Source organism: Globicephala melas, chromosome 6 (assembly GCF_963455315.2).
Source record: "Globicephala melas chromosome 6, mGloMel1.2, whole genome shotgun sequence".
NCBI lineage: Eukaryota > Metazoa > Chordata > Mammalia > Artiodactyla > Delphinidae > Globicephala > Globicephala melas.
The window spans coordinates 43,475,299-43,493,977 of record NC_083319.1 but is presented as its reverse complement, the minus strand read 5'-3'; the positions used below and the strand labels follow the sequence as shown (position 1 = coordinate 43,493,977).

Genomic DNA, 18,679 nt, shown 5'->3' with positions numbered 1-18,679 from the left:
TTTGGGCAAGAGAGAAAAAAAAAAAAAGAAAAAAAACTGGCTCTGTTCCTTTCCTATTTTACCTCCTTAAAAGGATCTTTTTGAAGCTGTTAATCTAGGCTATGAAAATAGCAAGCAACAATTCTTTATTAAAGTTCAAATGGAATGACCACCAGAAGGAGAGAGTTGTTTCTTTAAAACCTAGGGCATAGTTTTTCCGCGTCCTAAGCTAAGAACAAGCTGTTATCTGTTTCACTATTCAAGTTGTGGCTCTGTCAAGGCTTTATACACATAAACATGAAAGGCCGGGTGAAGTGTGGTTTTGATGGAAACCTGCCTGGTAATCAGTGGCTGCAGTCTCATCATCGCCAGCTGGTTCTGTGAAGCACACACACACATATGTGGGCACACAAACCCCCAATGCGATGATTCAGCAATTTAATGGACCTTAAATTTAGCAATTACCCTCTAGTAAACATTTCTGCAGGAAATAAAAGAATACAGGTTGAGGAGTCTGGCAGGTCTATAATTGTTTGCTTTTGGTACAAACCCAGGGCATAACCAAACACCAAGTTTAGGCCACCATGACTGTATAATGTGACTTTTAGATAGAACAGGTTGCAGCTTATTTGAAAATGATAACAGCAAAATCTTAGAAGCAGGTAGTAGGAGGGAGAAAGTAGAAAGAGGAGGAGGAGATGAAAAGTCAGAAGAAAAGAAAAAAAGCAAAGAAACAGGAACCACAACAGCAAAAACAGAGATAGGAAGGGGATGAAAAGACACATTTCCAAAACTCAGGGTTACTTATGATCTCATCTGAATGAGCACATTCTTTTCTTAGACAAATAATTTCTTACACAAATAATTAGAAAGTAATCTCCATAAGTAAATCTATGCCTTTTCAGATGAAAGCAATGCTAATGATTTGTATCCTGAAATCTCTAAGTTTGAGGTATGTCCTACTGAAAGACAACAGCAAGACCTAGCTATTGTAAGAAGTATTAATTCAAGAAAACACAAATTATGTCAACGTTGTTAAATCCCCCACAGAGCCTGAACACATATTAGCCATGGCTGGGTCACCTGTTGACATTTATCCATAACTCTCCTGCCAAGGTCCATATGATAGCATGACAGGGGAGATTATTAGATAAACACAGCAGGTTATTTCTACACTGGCAACTTGATACCTACTTCTAATCAGTATACAAATGATCTTTTAACAGCATCCATAATAATCAGGTTCTACCTCCATATTTGAATATAATATTATTGCATAATGCAAACATTTTGATATACAGCTACAGCAGTGAGTGTAAGACTACAAAAGATTCCAATATGACTGATTTTAAGTATTACTATCCTGTATTTAGAGAAAAACATCAGCATGTATAGAAAAGAGATTTGGAACAGGAAATACGTTTACTAGACAAGATGAAGCTGATTAAAACCATCCCCATACGCTGACTGAGGAGCAGAAAGTGTGTGATGCACTCTGCCCAGTTCCTGTATAAATGCTATTACATATGTAAAAGTTGGAGGATACCTATGACTATTAGGTGTCTTTTCAAGAAGACTGACATAAGGAAAAAACCTTTAGACTTAGATGTTCTTTTAATAAGGAACTGGTATATGTGTTTGTTTTAGTAATAATATGAATTTTACAATTAATTATATTTCTATTTTTTCATTGACTCCAGGAAGCTATTATTCAAACTTTCAAACAGAACACCACTTCTACTCCTCCAAATTTATTTATTTGTATGTTTCCTGACTCTGACCCTTTTTTCTGTTTTGTTATATTTACATGCATTTTTGTAAACCACTTCAAATATTCTATGGAAGAAGAAAGGACATAAAAAATAAAATAAATAAATAATAGATGAATAGATGATAGATAACTGACCTATGCAAATAGATACTACATTTAATATAAATATAGAGATCTAATAACAATGAGAGTGTATACTATATGATTCCATCTACATAATATACAAAACAGACAAAAACCAATCTCTAGTGTTATGGGGGACACATAGCGGTGGTAAAATTTAAAGAAAAGCAGGAAAGTGTGCGCCATAAAAATCAGAATATTGGTTACCCTTAGTTAGAGAGGGAGTGAGTGGCGATGGGGAGGGGCACAAAGCGGTCATCTTGTTCTACTTCTTAACCTGGTTAATTGTTAAAAGGGTGTCCCTTTTGTGATATTTCACTGAACTGTATATTTATATTTTTATATTTATGTTTTGTATTCTTTTCTGTGCATGTATTATACTCCATGAAAGGGTTAAACTTATATATATGAAGTGGACAACCAAAAGCTGAAAATAAAAACAAACGTTTGCAAAATACGAAAACAAGGATTTCTAAAAGCTAAAAAAGTGGGAGGTTATTATTGGAAGAAGCAATGTTCAAATTCTGGACATTAAGAATATTGTAGGGGTGGGCTGGAATGAAATGGAAATTACAATATCATAGTACCAATTAAATCAATATAGTCATAAAAACAGAAACTATATAAACAATCTTGCAAAATTCATTTTATGACAGGATTTATTGAGGGTCTATTATATGACAGGCACTGTTCCAGGCACCAAAGATAAGAACAGTGGAACAGTAGGCTCAATCTTTTGCACATTAAGGAACACACAGAAAATTAGATTTTTTTTTCCAGCCTACCAGGCTAGGAGGCATACTTAGGGTCCTCTCCAAGGACTGAGGGGATCAATATCTTGGCCCACTTGAAATCCACTTGCAGCACACCAGTGTGCCTCAGCATGATGGATTTTAGGATATGATCATGAGAATGAAAGGCAAAGAACAACCAAATTGATTAAGTACTTAGTTTGGAGTATATTCAGATTTTTTTGGCACAAAGTTTATAATAATATATCTTCCATAGAGGTCCAATTATGCTGTTTTTAAAGATTCTTTCAATTCTTGACTGTAAATATTTAACCCTCATGACATCTGGAAACAGACATTTTTCAAAATTCTTTATGGCAGAGGTGTGTGTAGAAATTTGCATAATACATGTAGAATACGTGTAGAAGAATGCATAATACATGTTCTAGACATGTGTGTCAAATTAATGATCATTTTGAGCACCCCAAAATACAAAATAACATAGCTATTTCCAGAGAAAACTCTTTAGAAAGAATTATGTTATGAAAATAATGAATCCTAAAATTATTTACAGGCACATAAAAAAAGTTCCCTTTAAAACTTCCCTGTAGGTTTGGTGTTAATACATGATTGGAAAACTATAAAATCTAAGTTTTTTTTTTTGCGGTACGCGGGCCTCTCACTGTTGTGGCCTCTCCCGTTGCGGAGGCAGGCTCCGGACGCGCAGGCTCAGCGGCCATGGCTCAGGGGCCCAGCCGCTCCGCGGCATGTGGGATCTTCCCGGACTGGGGCACGAACCTGTGTCCCCTGCATCGGCAGGCGCACTCTCAACCACCGCGCCACCAGGGAAGCCCTAAAATCTAAGTTTGAGCTTAGTGAACATAGCAAAATTCGACTTGGTTCCTTTCTTATATTTATTAAAGATTCAAGAGGTTTTAAAAATTGGCCCATTGCCCTTCTCACTCTGAACATTTCAGTTACCTTTTTAAAGTCAAACTCCTCGGATCATAATCCTTCCGTTCCCTTTTGGCCAAACTGTTCAGTGATGTTTCACCTCCCTTCCACGTAATGTATACATGCATATGCACATGCACACACTTTGGTCAAAGGTCCCCAGAGCCCTCTTTCCACTATAAGACACCCATGTCTACTGCCTCCCAGGCTTCAGTGACTCTGGCTTCCTCATGACAGCGTTTGTATTGGCAGTCTTCACAGGTAGAGGCACTCTATCCGTTCAAATTCCAATTTCCAAGCAACGAGGAAGTGATGTCCCTATCCTGCCAGCTTTCCAGTGCCATCTCAAGCCCAAAGTTATGAAAAATATCTGATGATAAGAAAAACCAAGGTCCTTTACCACAGTTCTAATTCTTGGTAGCTTTGAAAACTAAAACTAAGGTAACTAACAAGAGGGTCTGCATCCCTTCTAATTCCCTAAATCTGAATATCATCATTGTTATCATCATCGTCAACAACAAAATCATATCTTTGTTCCAATGTACTGCAGTTTGATATTATTTTATTACTTACAGAAAATCATGATGAACTATTCCTTGACTACATTTCTTTCCTACTAAACAACACTTGTATGTTTTTTGAACAATAAACCAAACTTCTTAGTTTGCAAAATGTTTAAACAGCATATTCTCTAGTGTTTGCCTGCACCACAGATTTGCACTGCCAAACAACTTCCTTCTTGGCCGAGATCCCCGATCGCCTTTATTTCCCTTCTGCTCTGTCATAAATAAATGATTGCGCTGACTTAGTTTACTTGAAGGCACAGTTTCCCAGAGAGCAGTTTTACAGATGTCCAGAGCCAGAAAAGTATTTAAAACAGGTTGACCGGGGCCGTTGGTTCTAAGACACTTGTCGGAACTATAAAAGTCTAGGACCTTTTTCTCTCCAAATTCTGGTAGTAGTAGAGGAAGCAAAGGAAAAAGGCCGTAAAAGAGTTATCACGTATTCTTGGGCTTCTCTTTCCTTTTTTAATTCCTTCAGCCTGTTAATCACTGCTTTTCACTTTCCTATGTCAAATACTTCTGAGAAAAGTCTTTGTCTACCATGTTCAAGACGGATTGCTGGAAGGAGAAAAAAAGCTTTATACAAAACCCCAAACTGCCCTACACAAGACAATATGGAATTTTTGTGGTTAATTTTGTGGCACCAAAGTCAACTGACAATTTCCAGCTTGGAAACCACTTTTTAGAAGAGATGGGCTCCACTGAGGAAGACGAAAGAGAGACGAGGATAATTGACGATGGTGTGCTTAAAGCAGGCTGGTGAAGGTGGAAAACACCACAGGATGGGGGGAGAAGGAGGTGGCAATCTGACCATAAAAGCCCTGCACAATATCACCAAAACGAAGGTGCGTAACTTTGCCATCCAAGCAGTATTATATAAACGAGGCACGTATAAGTACCAGCAGATATTTCCACGTAGGGGTGTGGAATTCTGGCCCATATCCACTCTGTTCCGGAGCGAGAATCACCTCTGGAAGCTGTCAGATGGCCAGAGGAGCTATTCCCGCTCCCCAGCAGAAGTGCAGCAGGTCCATTTAATATGCTGATCTGGTGCAAGAGCAAAGATCCTTCATGCCTGTTTCTAAATGCACATTTTTAATATTCAATATAATGCTACTCTTTAACAAACTCTTTACTCCCTGCCTCTCTGATGAAGCTTCCCGTGGTCTTGAAAGGGATTGTTAACCCAAGAATGGATCGCACTCTTTCTGCATGAGCGAGTCAAGAGACACTCCATTAAGCCTTCCAGTATTTAATAGAAAGAGTCATCTCTCACCTCTGAGCAGATGAGCCAGCTGCTCGGTGATGAGCTCGGGAGCCTCCTGGAGAATCTCTTTCACCACCAGAGAGGAGGAAGACTCTCGGTACTCAAACCCGGCATCATCCTGCTCAACTGGATTAATGACCTTGACGACTGCTGATTCTAAAGTTTTGTCCTCACTGTAAAGCAAATGGAGGAGAGGAAGAGGAAGAGATATGGCATGTTTTCTTGCTTTTTGGAATTATTTAACCTCTGCTTCCACACAAATGACCTCCTCTTAATAGCCAAATACATATGTAAGTTCACATGACTTATTCTACGTGTTATCACATTTCATTTCAACTAATCAGCTCCCCAAGAGTCTTAGAAGATCTTCACGCCTTAGTACCTCTTCACACCTCTTGTTCTGCTGTTGGACATAATAATAACAACAATAATAATCATTGTTATACCTAATATTTACTGAGCTTCCACTACAGGTCAGACACTATAATAAATACTTTCAGAGTATTTTCACATTTTATACCATAAAATGACCCTATTCAATGGGTTCTATTAAAATCCCCATTTTACAATGGGGGAAAAAGGCATGAAAAGGTTAAGAAACGTGACTAAAACAACATGGGGAATATAACCAATATTTTGAAAAAACTGCAAATGGAGTGTAACCTTTAAAAATTGTATTAAAAAATAAGATAAAATAAAAGTGACCAAGGTCACATAGCTAGTAAGTAGACTACTTGTATTTAAACTCTATCTAGTTCCAAAGTTCACACATCCAGTTATGGTGCTGGAGGAAAAAATACTACTGGCTTATTTATTTCCACATCATTCTTTTTACATGAGATAGAGCTGGCTTTTTTCGAAGGCAGGAAGAAAGATGTGGATAAAACTGTATTCTTTCTGTCTGCCAAAAACCAAAGAATGGCAAATGAAGAAAATGATCTCAATTTGATATTGAAAAACATCCTATTTCATAAACAATCCAAAAGCCAGACTTCACAATTTCAGTCTCAAAACCAGCACGGTTTCCATTTTAATTGGTTACAAAACTCTCCCTAAGATCTTGACTGAAACACATGTTTCATAGTTCACTCCTTTGGCTTCCTGCATTGTTTTTGTCCACATCTACTTGTGTTACAGTTGGTTTGAAAAAGTTAACACGTAAATTTAGTCAAGCATGTGATCATCCTGAACACTAATAACTGAAGTCAGTCAAATAACCTATGAATAACTCTCAGCCAGTTGTCAACAACTGATTGATAAATATTATTCTAAAGAATTTTGTGTGTTTCAAATAACATGGGGATAAAAACAGCCCACACAGGCAGATTATTTTCCAAACTCTTTATAACTGAATGAACTGCATGACTGATTCAGCGTATTCATCCCTAAAGATGGTTAGATTAAAAATTAGATACTTGTACACGTTTTTATTTCATGTATACTAAGATCAGCGTCCACTGGTGAATGTCATCAATGATCAGCAAATTGGCAAAGTGTGCAAAAAAACTATCATCTCAAACTACTGGGGACTCTTCACTCATTAGCAACAGACAGCTTATCAGAATAGGACTCTTTGCGATGGGCTGTGAGGTCCTTGAAAGCAGGGAATTTGTCTCATTTCTCTTTATGTACCTGTAGATTTATGTACCAGTTAGCAGCCCCTAAGGACTTATTGAAGGAAGCAGAAGACCCATGTTCTCGTCCAAACTCTTCTACTAACTGCATGTGGTACTTTGGGCAAGTCATTTGCAACACTGGGTTTCAGGTTTCTTGTCCATAAAATAAGGAGTTCAAATTATATGAACTATCAAAAATCCATCCTGCTTTTATAGTATAATGCTATGAATAAATGAGCCAGTGATCAAAGAGCTTTCATAGCCCATGTACATAATTTTCCATTTCACTACTGAGATAAGAATCTTGCAGTTTTACTTAGTGTTTAATTTCAATCTTCATTATACATTTTCAGCAACAATACATAGGACTGTCACGTTGCTATAAGAAAGTGTTTGAAATGATTTAAAATTATAATTTTGGTCTATTTTACAAGAACTTTCCACTCAAAGATGTCATATTTGAAATGCCAAAGTAAAAACAGAGAACTGGCATAGCCTGAATTTTGACGTAAGAGAAAAAACACATTCCCTTTCCTGTGAATGTCCTTGGCCTTTAATACATCTCCCTAAACTACAAAAATCCTGAACAAGGTAACACTTTGCACAAAAGAACCTTTGTTAAAAGATCAAACCTCCCTCCAGAGCCTCCTGTGAAGCCTTACCTCGCCAGCATGTTGCTGCCAACAAGTGTTAGAGATAACTTCCCTTCATTATTTAGCTGATGCAGATTAATTTCATCTCGGAATATGTGGAATGATTCAGAGATATTTAGCTCTTCTAAAATAAACCTTGTCTCGGTGAAGTAGCTGAATTCAGTTCTTGATATGTTCAGCACGGGCAAACAGAGAACCTCAGGTGGGCTGACCTACCAGGAAAAAAAGTTGACTGAATCACTGACAGCAGCAGGAGGAAAGAATACAACTACATTTTCTCAAACCTGAGGATAACTGGAAGGGGAACCAAGCCTCGCTAAACCACTTGACATTCATAACCAGCTTTTCCTGAACCCAATTAGCAGAGCATTTTCCTTGGGTAAGTGGCCCCTAATTTTTTTTAACCTCTTGTTACTCCACATGAAACTTCTCGTGCCTTTCTTGAAATATTTTATGTCTCTTTGCACCCCTTCCACGACTGAAAAATATACATACACATTCTCTTCTTCATAGGAAACAAATTCACATGTCTTCATGGAATCAGCAGAAAATTAGAATGATTACAGCAGGATAGGTCAAGACTGTGGTGACACAGAAGGCCTATATGACCCATCTATACTGGAAGCCTGCCACTTGGCTCCAGCCCATTGTTTCCATGCAAAAAAATCAGGTCCAGGATAGGTAAATCTTTCAATTACTCAAGAAAAGCTAGAAATCTTGATTTGGGGGTATTATCTGTGATGTTTAATTGTTACAATTAACTTTTTAATTAAAAATACTGTGTAGGAGGGGAATTCCCTGGTGGTCCAGTGGTTAAGACTCCACACTTCCAATGCAGGGGGCATGGGTTCGATCCCTGGTCGGGGAACTAAGATCCCACATGCTGCACGGCAAGGCCAAAAAAAAAAAAAAAATACTGTGTAGGTTAGTGAAAACTCATATGAGCCAAAATCTGGCCCACAGACTAGCAGATTGTGATTTCTATTAATTTCTTGTATTATTTTTTTAAATCTTATGTTAACAAACCTCTTAAAAAAAACTGTAGTGATGGGGGGAAACAGGAGATGGGTAGACGTTAGAGAATTTCAGATTCACAATAATAAACTTATTTCTTCATAGGAATTTTTAAAATGAAGGTGCTTTTAAAAATGACTATGAGTCTATGGCCATAAACCCTAAATATCGCTGAGAGAATGTGGGGTTTGGGAACACTGAATTTTTGCATAAAGTAAATGGCCTTTGTTCTCTCGTCATCACCAGCTCTGTCACAAGCCTAGTATTTATTACACAGTTTTCACATCTTTATCATCCATCTCCCCTTCCTAGCAGGGATTTTTGTCTTTTTTGTTCAGTTATGTTTCTCAGTGCATAAAATGGTCTGGCACAAAGTAGGTAACACATATTTGTTGAGTGGAATAAATGAATCACCTACTGCTATGGAATACAAAGCACAAAGCCATTCCAACAAGGTGGGTTTTATTCCACCTGTCAGGCTAATACAGAATCACAATCGTGTAATAATTATTAGCAATTTATGCATAGCAAGTTGTTTTTCTTATTAATTGATAGAGTTATATCTAACTCCTGATACTGAAACCTAAGTCAGGAGCCATGTGGCCTGAGGCTATCCTGGCAGGACCTATTCTGGAGTTGGAGTCAGAAAAACTAGGTTCTAGCCCCAGCCTCTGCTGTGTGACTTTGAGAAAGCTATTTTTCTTTCTGAACCTCAGTTTTCACCATCCATAGAATGGGGCTTACCTACCAGAGTGAAAAGTATTTAAACAGTCAAACATGTGAAGCTGCAAACTCTGTCCTTCTATGTGTTAATACTCTGAGAGGGAGTAGCCAGGTTCTCAGGAAAAATTAAAATGGAGATGCAGACCCATGATGGGGGCAGGGTCCAGTAAATTAAGAGGAAGACACAGATATTTAACAAATTCCCAGTATGGGACCCATCACTAATTCCATATTGGTCCCCATGCTTAGTAACGAGCCTTAGAAGAGGGAGAAAAGAGGCCTCACATCTCTTTATCTATTTTACTATTACAACTAGTTTTCTCACTCCTTTTGTTGGATGTTATTATATTCATTTAGGACACTGTAGCTGTTGGTGGTGGTGTCATTATTATTATATAATTTCCTTAAGAGTCCATCCCATGGTCAGTCTAAAAACCAGTCTGGTTCAGTCAACTCTATGTTCTCAAGACAAGCAACGCCTTTTTTCTAGAAGTCAAAAAACCCAGTTAAATCATTAATCATTAGAGAAATACAAATCAAAACTACAATGAGATATCTCACACCGGTCAGAATGGCCATCATGAAAAAATCTACAAACAATAAATGCTGGAGAGGGTGTGGAGAAAAGGGAACCCTCTTGCACCGTTGGTGGGAATGTAAATTGATACAGCCACTATGGAGAACAGTATGGAGATTCCTTAAAAAACTAAAAATAAAACTACCATACGACTCAGCAATCCTACTACTGGGCATATACCCAGAGAAAACCATAATTCAAAAAGAGTCATGTACCAAAATATTCACTGCAGCTCTATTTACAATAGCCAGGACGTGGAAGCAACCTAAGTGTCCATCAACAGATGAATGGATAAAGAAGATATGGTACATATATACAATGGAATATTACTCAGCCATAAAAAGAAACGAAATTGAGTTATTTGTAGTGAGGTGGATGGACCTAGAGTCTGTCATACAGAGTGAAGTAAGTCAGAAAGAGAAAAACAAATACCGTATGCTAACACATATACATGGAATCTAAAATAATAATAATAATAATAATAATGGTCATGAAGAACCTAGGGGCAAGACGGGAATAAAAACACAGACCTACTAGAGGGTGGACTTGGGGATACGGGGAGCGGGGTGGGCTGGGACGAGGGGGGAGGGTGGCATGGACGTGTATACAGTACCGGGCGTGAAGTGGATAGCTGGTGGGAGGCAGCCGCGTGGCGTGGGGAGATCAGCTCGGTGCTTTGTGACTGCCTGGAGGGGTGGGATGGGGTGGAGGGAGGGAGACAGGACGGGGGAGATATGGGGACGTATGTATCTGTGTGACATTCACTTTGTTGTAGAGCAGAGGCTAACGCACCATTGTGGAGCAATTATACTCCAATAAAGAGGTTTAAAAAACAAAAAACAAAAAACCCAGTTAAGGCGGGCAGTGGGGGGAGATAAATTAGGAGTTTGGGATTAATAGATACACATTACTATGTATAAAATAGGTAAACAACAAGGACCTACTGCATAGCACAGGGAATTATACTCAGTATCTTGAAATATTCTATAATGGAAAAGAATCTGAAAATCAAGTGTACAGCAAAGTAACTGAATCGCTTTGCTGTACACTCAAAACTAACACAATATTGTAAATTAACTATACTTCAATAAAAAAATAAATAAGAAAAAATTCAGTTAATAAGATTAGTATTCGATATGCATGTCTTAACACAGGCACATTTCTCTCCTCATACCAATTAATCTCCCTTGTATAGTTTGGCACATTTTAAGATAAATTTGATAGAAAGCCGTATGTAGATATGAGAAGATTTTGTCTGGCATTTTTGTCAGCTGCTGACCCAAAGCCATTCTTGCCACCTATAGCTCATTCTGGAAGACTGGGTTCCATGTGAATTTAAATCGTTCTAGATCAGCTATGCATACTCTCAGAGTTAAGGATCCAAACAAAATTGGAATAAAACAAATTTAACTCCAGAAAATTAAAAACTGTGTGAAATTGGGAATAGCACTGAGACACTCATAATGTAATTTTTTAGGCTTTAAGGTGAGCCATTAACATGGGCTGATGAATTTATGGAATGGAAATTTTAAAACAGTTTATTTCAAGAAAGGTCTTTTCCACCTCTGGCCCAAGGGAGATGACTGCAACTGAGAATGACCTTGCTGTGCAAAGTCAGGCTAAAAGGCAAACACAGAATATAGATGTGACATGTAATACCTCTATTACTGAAAATTCCAGCCAGTATGCTCTGTACTTCATGTAATGTTCACACAGGTTATTCTGCACATATTTTTCTACTCCCAAAGGCAAGATTATCCAACAAGGATAGTAAAGGAAAACAAGACATTCTGATCCTTACTTTTGTCAGTTCTCTGAATTTCCATAAAAGTAATCAACTATTATAAAATTTTTAAATTTTTATTTGAAAAAAATTGATCTTATTGAAATAATGTTTTATGCAGAGTCAGTAAAAGTGACTAGAACAATGCCTAACATGTAATAAGTGACCAATAAATATCGATTAATGGATTATAATACATTATTCTCTGCAATAAACCAGAACATGAAAATTTAAGTTTCCTTGTTTTTCCTGAAAATGTTTGTTTTTAAAAGTTATATCATAATTCAAATAAAAAGCATAATCTTCTTTTCCCTCACCTTGTCTAGAAAGTAAGCATATGTGAAGGCAGAAATGAGAGAATCCAGGTCACACGATTTATGTCCAATAACCACATGGACCTTCTCCAAGCGTTTGCTTCGATTCTGAAACAAATCCAAATAAAACATCACAATTTAACAACAGATTAATATAAAGTGGATATTTTTCAATCTTTTTTAAAGTATGCCTTAGCTATATTCAGACAATTGCAGAAATTCATAAATGTATCATGAAGTTTTATATAAGGACATAAAACTGCACAACATGTTTAACATTCAGAAATGCTCATTCAAATTTTAGTTAATTGTCAGGAACAGAATATTGTTGGTTCGAAACCTTGGGAGCTTCCTTGGGTGAAATCTGAAACTGGCCCCCATATACAGAAGGCAAGGGGAGATTGAAGAAAGAGGCAGGCCACTCCAGATTGGTAGGTGGCAGGTTCAGTATGCAAGGGAACTTACTTACAAGGCTTGTCTTGGGCGGCCACAAGACAAGTATATCTCCACACCTGCCCACCAGAATCAAAAGTTTATATAGAGGCCTTAACTGGCTTCAGTGACGTGTGGTCTCAACAACGCATTGCTCTCTCGAGGCTGTGTCCTTGAAAATGGTTCCCACTGTGTGATCAGTGGGCAGATTGTACCTTCCAAGGTCAGGGGAGGGGGTGAGGAGCCTCCAGTTGCCAGGGTCTAGCTCTCGGGTCAACTGGCAGTCATGTCCTCTCAATGACCTCCTCCAACAAAAATGTGGTTTTATTAAGATCATCCACAATCTAACTTAATATGAACTGTATCTCTGAGTCATAATTTTTTAGTAAAAGATTATTTTGGTCTAAAGAGCAGTTCCATAGTATTCCATATCACTTCCTTATATAAGACGTTCCTCTCTCTTTGAGAGACAGTGACTTTTTTCATATGTCCCTGGTGTGCAACACAATTTGGTAGGAATTTATTTTTTCCTGCCACATTTTGGGTGACAGGATATGCTCTCTCTGCATTACATTCTATCAGTTAGCAAATAAAAGTTGTGGTAACACTTTTCTTCCCTCCAGAGAGAGGACTCTGATTAGTATTATTTCTCTAAAAATACAAATCAGTTGCTATTAAAGAGTGTATATTGTCACCTCTCTGTAAGAGAATACATACTATTTTCTTTCCTGGCTAACTCAATACTTCCTTAAAATTCCTTTACAGAAGGCTGACCTCCTTATAAAATACTGAGTTGGAATTGCTAAAGATCTAATCACTTTCAGAAAATTACACAACAAAACTGTCCAATAATGATGTGTAGCCTAAATTGACACCTTTATAGTATGTCAGAGATGATACATATATATACTTCCTCCACTTTTCATCCTTTGTTTTAATTTCTTTTTTTAGGACTGACTAGAAAGCCAACTCAATTATAGTACTGCTCAAAAAACCTACATTAAAAATCCACTGTTCGTGACCACTTCAATAAAAAAGACTTGTTATTCCTTTTTCTACAGAACAAAGGTAAAGGATTATTTAGTAACTTACTAGGCCTCTTACAATGTGTTGGTATGTATAGGGAACTACCATATCAGACTCAGAAACTAGTTATTCAACAACCAAGCTGTGGCCCAAGGAACATAATAAAGTAAATCTCGGAGGAGGCTCGGTCAAGAGCCTATCAATGTAGAGAATGACGGCAGGATCAATATTGCAGATGAGTCGTCCAGTATGCAATATTGTTAAATTAAAATAAATGTATATATTTTAAAATACATTGACATCTTGATCTGTAGTAAAACAACAGGATTTTTTTTTTTTTTTTTTTTTGCGGTACGCGGGCCTCCCAGTGCTGTGGCCTCTCCCGTTGCGGAGCACAGGCTCAGGACGCGCAGGCTCAGCGGCCATGGCTCACAGGCCCAGCAGCTCTGCGGCATGTGGGATCTTCCCGGACCGGGGCACGAACCAGTGTCCCCTGCATCGGCAGGCGGACTCTCAACCACTGCACCACCAGAGAAGCCCTTTTTTTTTTTTTTTTTTTTTAAGGGTCTCACTTTTCATTTAATCTGAAGAACAGTACAGGTTCTTCGTCTTAAGATATAAATTATTTATAACGTTACAGGACAAGGGGCGACTCCAACAATTTTAAAACTTAGGTAAGTCTACCTGGTGTTAATTTCTGGCAACACTCCTCCCAATCTGTTTTTTGTTTTTTTTTTTAAAGTCATCCCTGCCCACGTTTCAGTAGACGTGCCCCATGCCCTAGAGGAACGTCCAGAACAGGACATAGGTGAAGAGGCCTCCATGAGACTCCTGTAAAGAGAGGTCTTCGCGACTTAAAATATTTGTTCCACCTCCTTCCCGCCTTGAGAATTAAGAGCAGGGAGAGCAGGATGGAGGCGAGCAGGTAGAAGATGAAGCCGTAGAGGCCGGTGAGGCCGAGTTTGCCGGCCGTGGCCCCTGACAGCGCCGACACCGAGGTCCGGCAGTAATCCAGGACGGCGCCGTCGCCCCGCACAGCGGCCTCGCTGATGAACGGCGGCCCCTCCCGCTTGGCCACCACAGCGGCCATCGCACCCGCCCGGGCTCGGCCTCTGCTTTCTCGTGGAGCAACGCGGGGCTGCGGAGAGAACCAAGTTACAGGTGGCGCCCGGAGCGTGGCGAGTTGGGTTCGCGCCGCCCCTCCCCCTGGGGCTGCGGAGACCTCGCACCCCTCAGTCTCGGACCTTCGAAAGACGCTGAAAAGGCTGAGGGCTCGGGGTTGCTGGCGGCACATCTGCATTTCCCGCCCAGACTCGCCCAGTTACCTGGAACCGGGCGGCGGACGCAATAGCTCGGCGCTCCCTCAGACAGCCCGTGGTAGGGATTCCCACGGCGCCATCTTGCACTCAAACAACAGGATTTTAAAACGTTATAAACTCTCTGAAGATACTTACAACCACTGCCCTTCCATCACCATCTGTAGCTCCCATTCCTTCCTCTCCCAGCTTCCTTCCCTCGAGCTCATAAATTTATAGCTAGCTCACTTGTACTTTCTGAGGATTCGTCGAGGCTCAGTTCTTAACTCTCAAAGCCAGACTGCTTCCCCTGTGCAAGACCGTTAGATATTTTAGAGGTATCTAAAGAAATTTGCCTAAATGGAATTACACTCCATTACAACACAAACAAATGCATTAGGAAATCATATTACTGTAGACTGTTGTTCTTCCGAGAAGCTCGAAGGTCTAAGTAGACATTACCTCATTTCTCCTCCCATATCTCTTGTAAGGCAGACAGGAAGAAGATTAATAACACATTTTATGGGTCAATAGAGCCTGCGATAGGACCAGGATGGTTCCCAGAACCCATGATCCAGTACAAAGAGCCCTGTCTCTTCTGCCCTTCACCATCCACTCCACAATGCCATAATGACTTCAGCATCCACAGAATGAACAGGCATGGAGATGGAGGGAGAAAGAGAATGTTAAATATGCCTTCTAAATACAGCAAGGCTTCAGAAAATTATAGCATCGAAATGACCCCAAAGCTGACCTATCTGCTTTCTTGTCTAGGTTCAGTAACTCCTAGGCACAGCTCTGCATTCAACACTCAACTTGCAGGAAAGAAGACATGGGGGGAAATAAGAAGACTTGTGTGCCAATTCATTTCACAGCCCAAGCCAATCATTAATTAGAAAAAGAAAGGAGCTAAATAGGATTGTGAACCCAAACATGTTGGACCAATTTTCACAATTTGGGAATCTTCTAAAATTATGATTTATTCATCCTTCTCCATTTAAAGAGAAAAAAGCACATATCATCTTACAGATCAAGCTGTAGAAGATCCCAGTACAAATCTTGGAGGGTTACTTTTAGTGCCACATGCCCCTCTTCATGCTTTCTTGTTTGTCTTCTGATTCCCCCTTCTTCCCACACATCCAGTTCCCTAAGAGTCATGACTTCTTCTGGCTCCATTTACTGTGTCTACCATCTCCAGCCAATGCCCCAGCCCTCAGGCTCCAACACTATCTTCTCCCCAGCACCCACCTCCATCAAAATGTACCATTCTGGTGCCCATACTATCAGGAATCTATCTGCTCCTCCACTAGCAATTCCAATAGAGAGTCCATGCCAACAAGTACCCTTGGGTTAATGCGTTACCCACCAAGGTAACGTACTTTCATTTTAAAGAGACCTTCCAGAGATTATGCCACAATCCAAAAAGATGACCAGAAATTTCAGCCTGGCTGAAAATGTTGGACAAGAAAAAAGGGACCTCACAACAAGAAGGTACCTTTGGTGACTACCAATCAGCCTTAAAAATAGTAGGCTCAACCTCAAAAAAATCTTAGATGTTCCAAAGTGCCTGATTTCTACCAAAACCCACTAAGATATAATTAGAGTGTAGCAAAAGTCAGATATCATAGTAACCAGGCCCAGATAGACTCCTGCCTGCTTGGAGGAATAAAACATGAAATTAGTTGTATCAATCTTAATATCTATGTCCCTTGATACAGTTCAAATTGGAGTTTAGAGTATTCACAAAGAAACAAATTATGCTCAAATAAAAGTGACATATGTACAATTTTATCAATTCAATTAATCATTGTCATTCAACTAATAAAACCCTGTTTGTGCCAGGCATCGCACTAAGTCCTGGGGATACAGCACTGAACCAAACAGACAAAGATCCCAGTCCCCGTGGCACTTTTATTTTAGTGCAAGGAGGTATAAAGAACCAGTAATTAGATTATGATGAATGGAAGAGGAGGGTGCCCTGGGATGAGGCTCACTGAGAAGGTGACGTTTGAATAAAGACCCGAAGTGAAGAAGTGGGACCTCCAGTTATCTCAGGCCAAGGAAACAGCAGGTGCAAAGGTGAAAGCATGCCCAGGATGTTCAACAAATAATTATTACCTAGTGTATACATTCTCTAAATGTGACTTTGTAAACTCCTAGCCAGGAGTGAATAGATCTGGCAAGGAAATAGCCATCCTCTGGTATTGATACAAGCTCACCAAGGCTTAAGGAATCTCAGGAGACAGAAGATTCGTCGTTACTACCTACACCCAGTACTGAACAAGCCCAACACAAAATGGAATCTTGATAATGGGTTGAAATAGATACTACACTCAATTTATACTATACCCTACACTTCCGAGTAGATGGATAGAATCTTACTATAATCAATGTATAAAAGAAAACATATTGAATATGCCAGTATTCCGGATCACGATTTTAATATGCTTTCAAAGTGTAAATCTATACCTCACTAAAATGAGACTTCTTAATGAAGTTTACTTCTTACCTCTTTTTAAAAGCAGAGAAACACCTAAGCATTCAGATTCATCCGCCCGTGAAAGCAAACTGTACTTGTCAGGCAAAAGCACTTTCAAACACACCCACAGAAAACAGACCTGATCAGAAACAGCCTTGCCGTTAGCTCAGCCTCCTCCGTCAATTTTTTCATAACTCCACCCTCTGAGGAACAAGGCTGCTCCTGCCTGGAACTTTCACATCCGGAGCCCCACAGCTAACTTTTAGTGAACAAGCTCTTGCAATACAGCTATACTATGATTTCTCCATACCCAACCTACCCAACTCTCTTTTCCTAAAAACCCCAGGCAAATGTTTTCAAAAATAATGATTTGAAATGAATTTTGTTTCAAAAACGTTATAGGCAAAGCCTATGAAAGTTGGAGAGTCCCCTTCCTCGCACATTACAGCAGGGCACATTCTTTAGTCCCTCATCCTTAACCGAAAAGTGAAGACGCGAGAGAGGAAGCTGCTTGAATTTGTCGAATGGTATCTCCAAAGAAACCCAGGCACAGACAACAGTTGGCAATTGACTTGACTACTTCTAACTCCAAGTCAATGAGGGGTCTTCCTTCCTGAAGGCTGGCTCTGGGTGGCACAGAAAAGGGCCCGGTTCCTCCCCCAGAAAAACCCTGTGAATCTATGGCTGCCGTGATTCTAAATCAGTAGACTCACAGGATGGGCAAGAGGAAACCTTACATGCTGCTAATCCCTAGCAATCCCTATGTCCACGCCAGTCACAGTCACCAGGAAAGCCAGGAGTGGGGGCGGGGGGTGCATACGGAACCACAGCCAAATGAGCAGCAGGGACAAAGGGAGCTGTGGAGCTGCCCAGAGCACCCTGGTCTTCCAAAGGCGAGAACTATAAGTCTCTGATCAGCTCTGTCGGATATGGATAGTCACATCCTTTGTTCATTTGGTAAATGAATGAGATGCCTCTTGATATCGGCCTTGGGTTTGAGATGATGTCTGCAATTCCTGACCTGCTGCTGAACTTCTCATAATCTTATCATTACCTGGAAAAAGGCTGGGACCCAGAGGGAGCTAAATGCTGGAGGGAATAGCATGGCATCAATCGAAAGTTTAAAAAAACAAAGGAGAAAAAGCTTATCACTCTGTGCAAAGTCCCCAGAACACAGGGACTTTCCTCATCAACTGAAACCTTTGTATTTTATTCCTTATTTTTGTTTATTTTTCTGGTAAGAAAAGAAATACATGTCATTATAAAAAGTCAGACGTTTCAAAAATTAATAAAACAAAGATAACAACTGTTGAATATTCCACATTTTAAATTTACGCATGTATATTTTCACATATACTTTACAAAAATGGGGTACTTCT

At 39.5% G+C, this 18,679-nt stretch overlaps 1 protein-coding gene and 1 pseudogene across 3 annotated transcripts in view; both read right to left on the bottom strand.

Annotated features, from left to right (window-relative positions):
- PRUNE2 (prune homolog 2 with BCH domain) overlaps positions 1-18,679 on the bottom strand; it is a 271,726-nt gene that overhangs the window by 209,144 nt on the left and 43,903 nt on the right. For 2 of the 3 annotated variants that reach the window (XM_070045737.1, XM_070045738.1), the window contains exons 1-2: positions 7,667-7,768; positions 5,398-5,561 (exon numbers count right to left, since the gene is read on the bottom strand). In XM_070045737.1, the coding sequence (XP_069901838.1) occupies positions 5,398-5,561; positions 7,667-7,677 (175 nt within the window). In that variant the 5' untranslated portion in view covers positions 7,678-7,768. Of the gene's footprint in view, positions 1-5,397; positions 5,562-7,666; positions 7,870-12,071; positions 12,177-18,679 lie in introns of those variants that run through there. The other variant, XM_060300830.2, reaches the window with a different exon arrangement.
- Positions 14,286-14,616, bottom strand: LOC115863797 (ER membrane protein complex subunit 6-like; annotated as a pseudogene).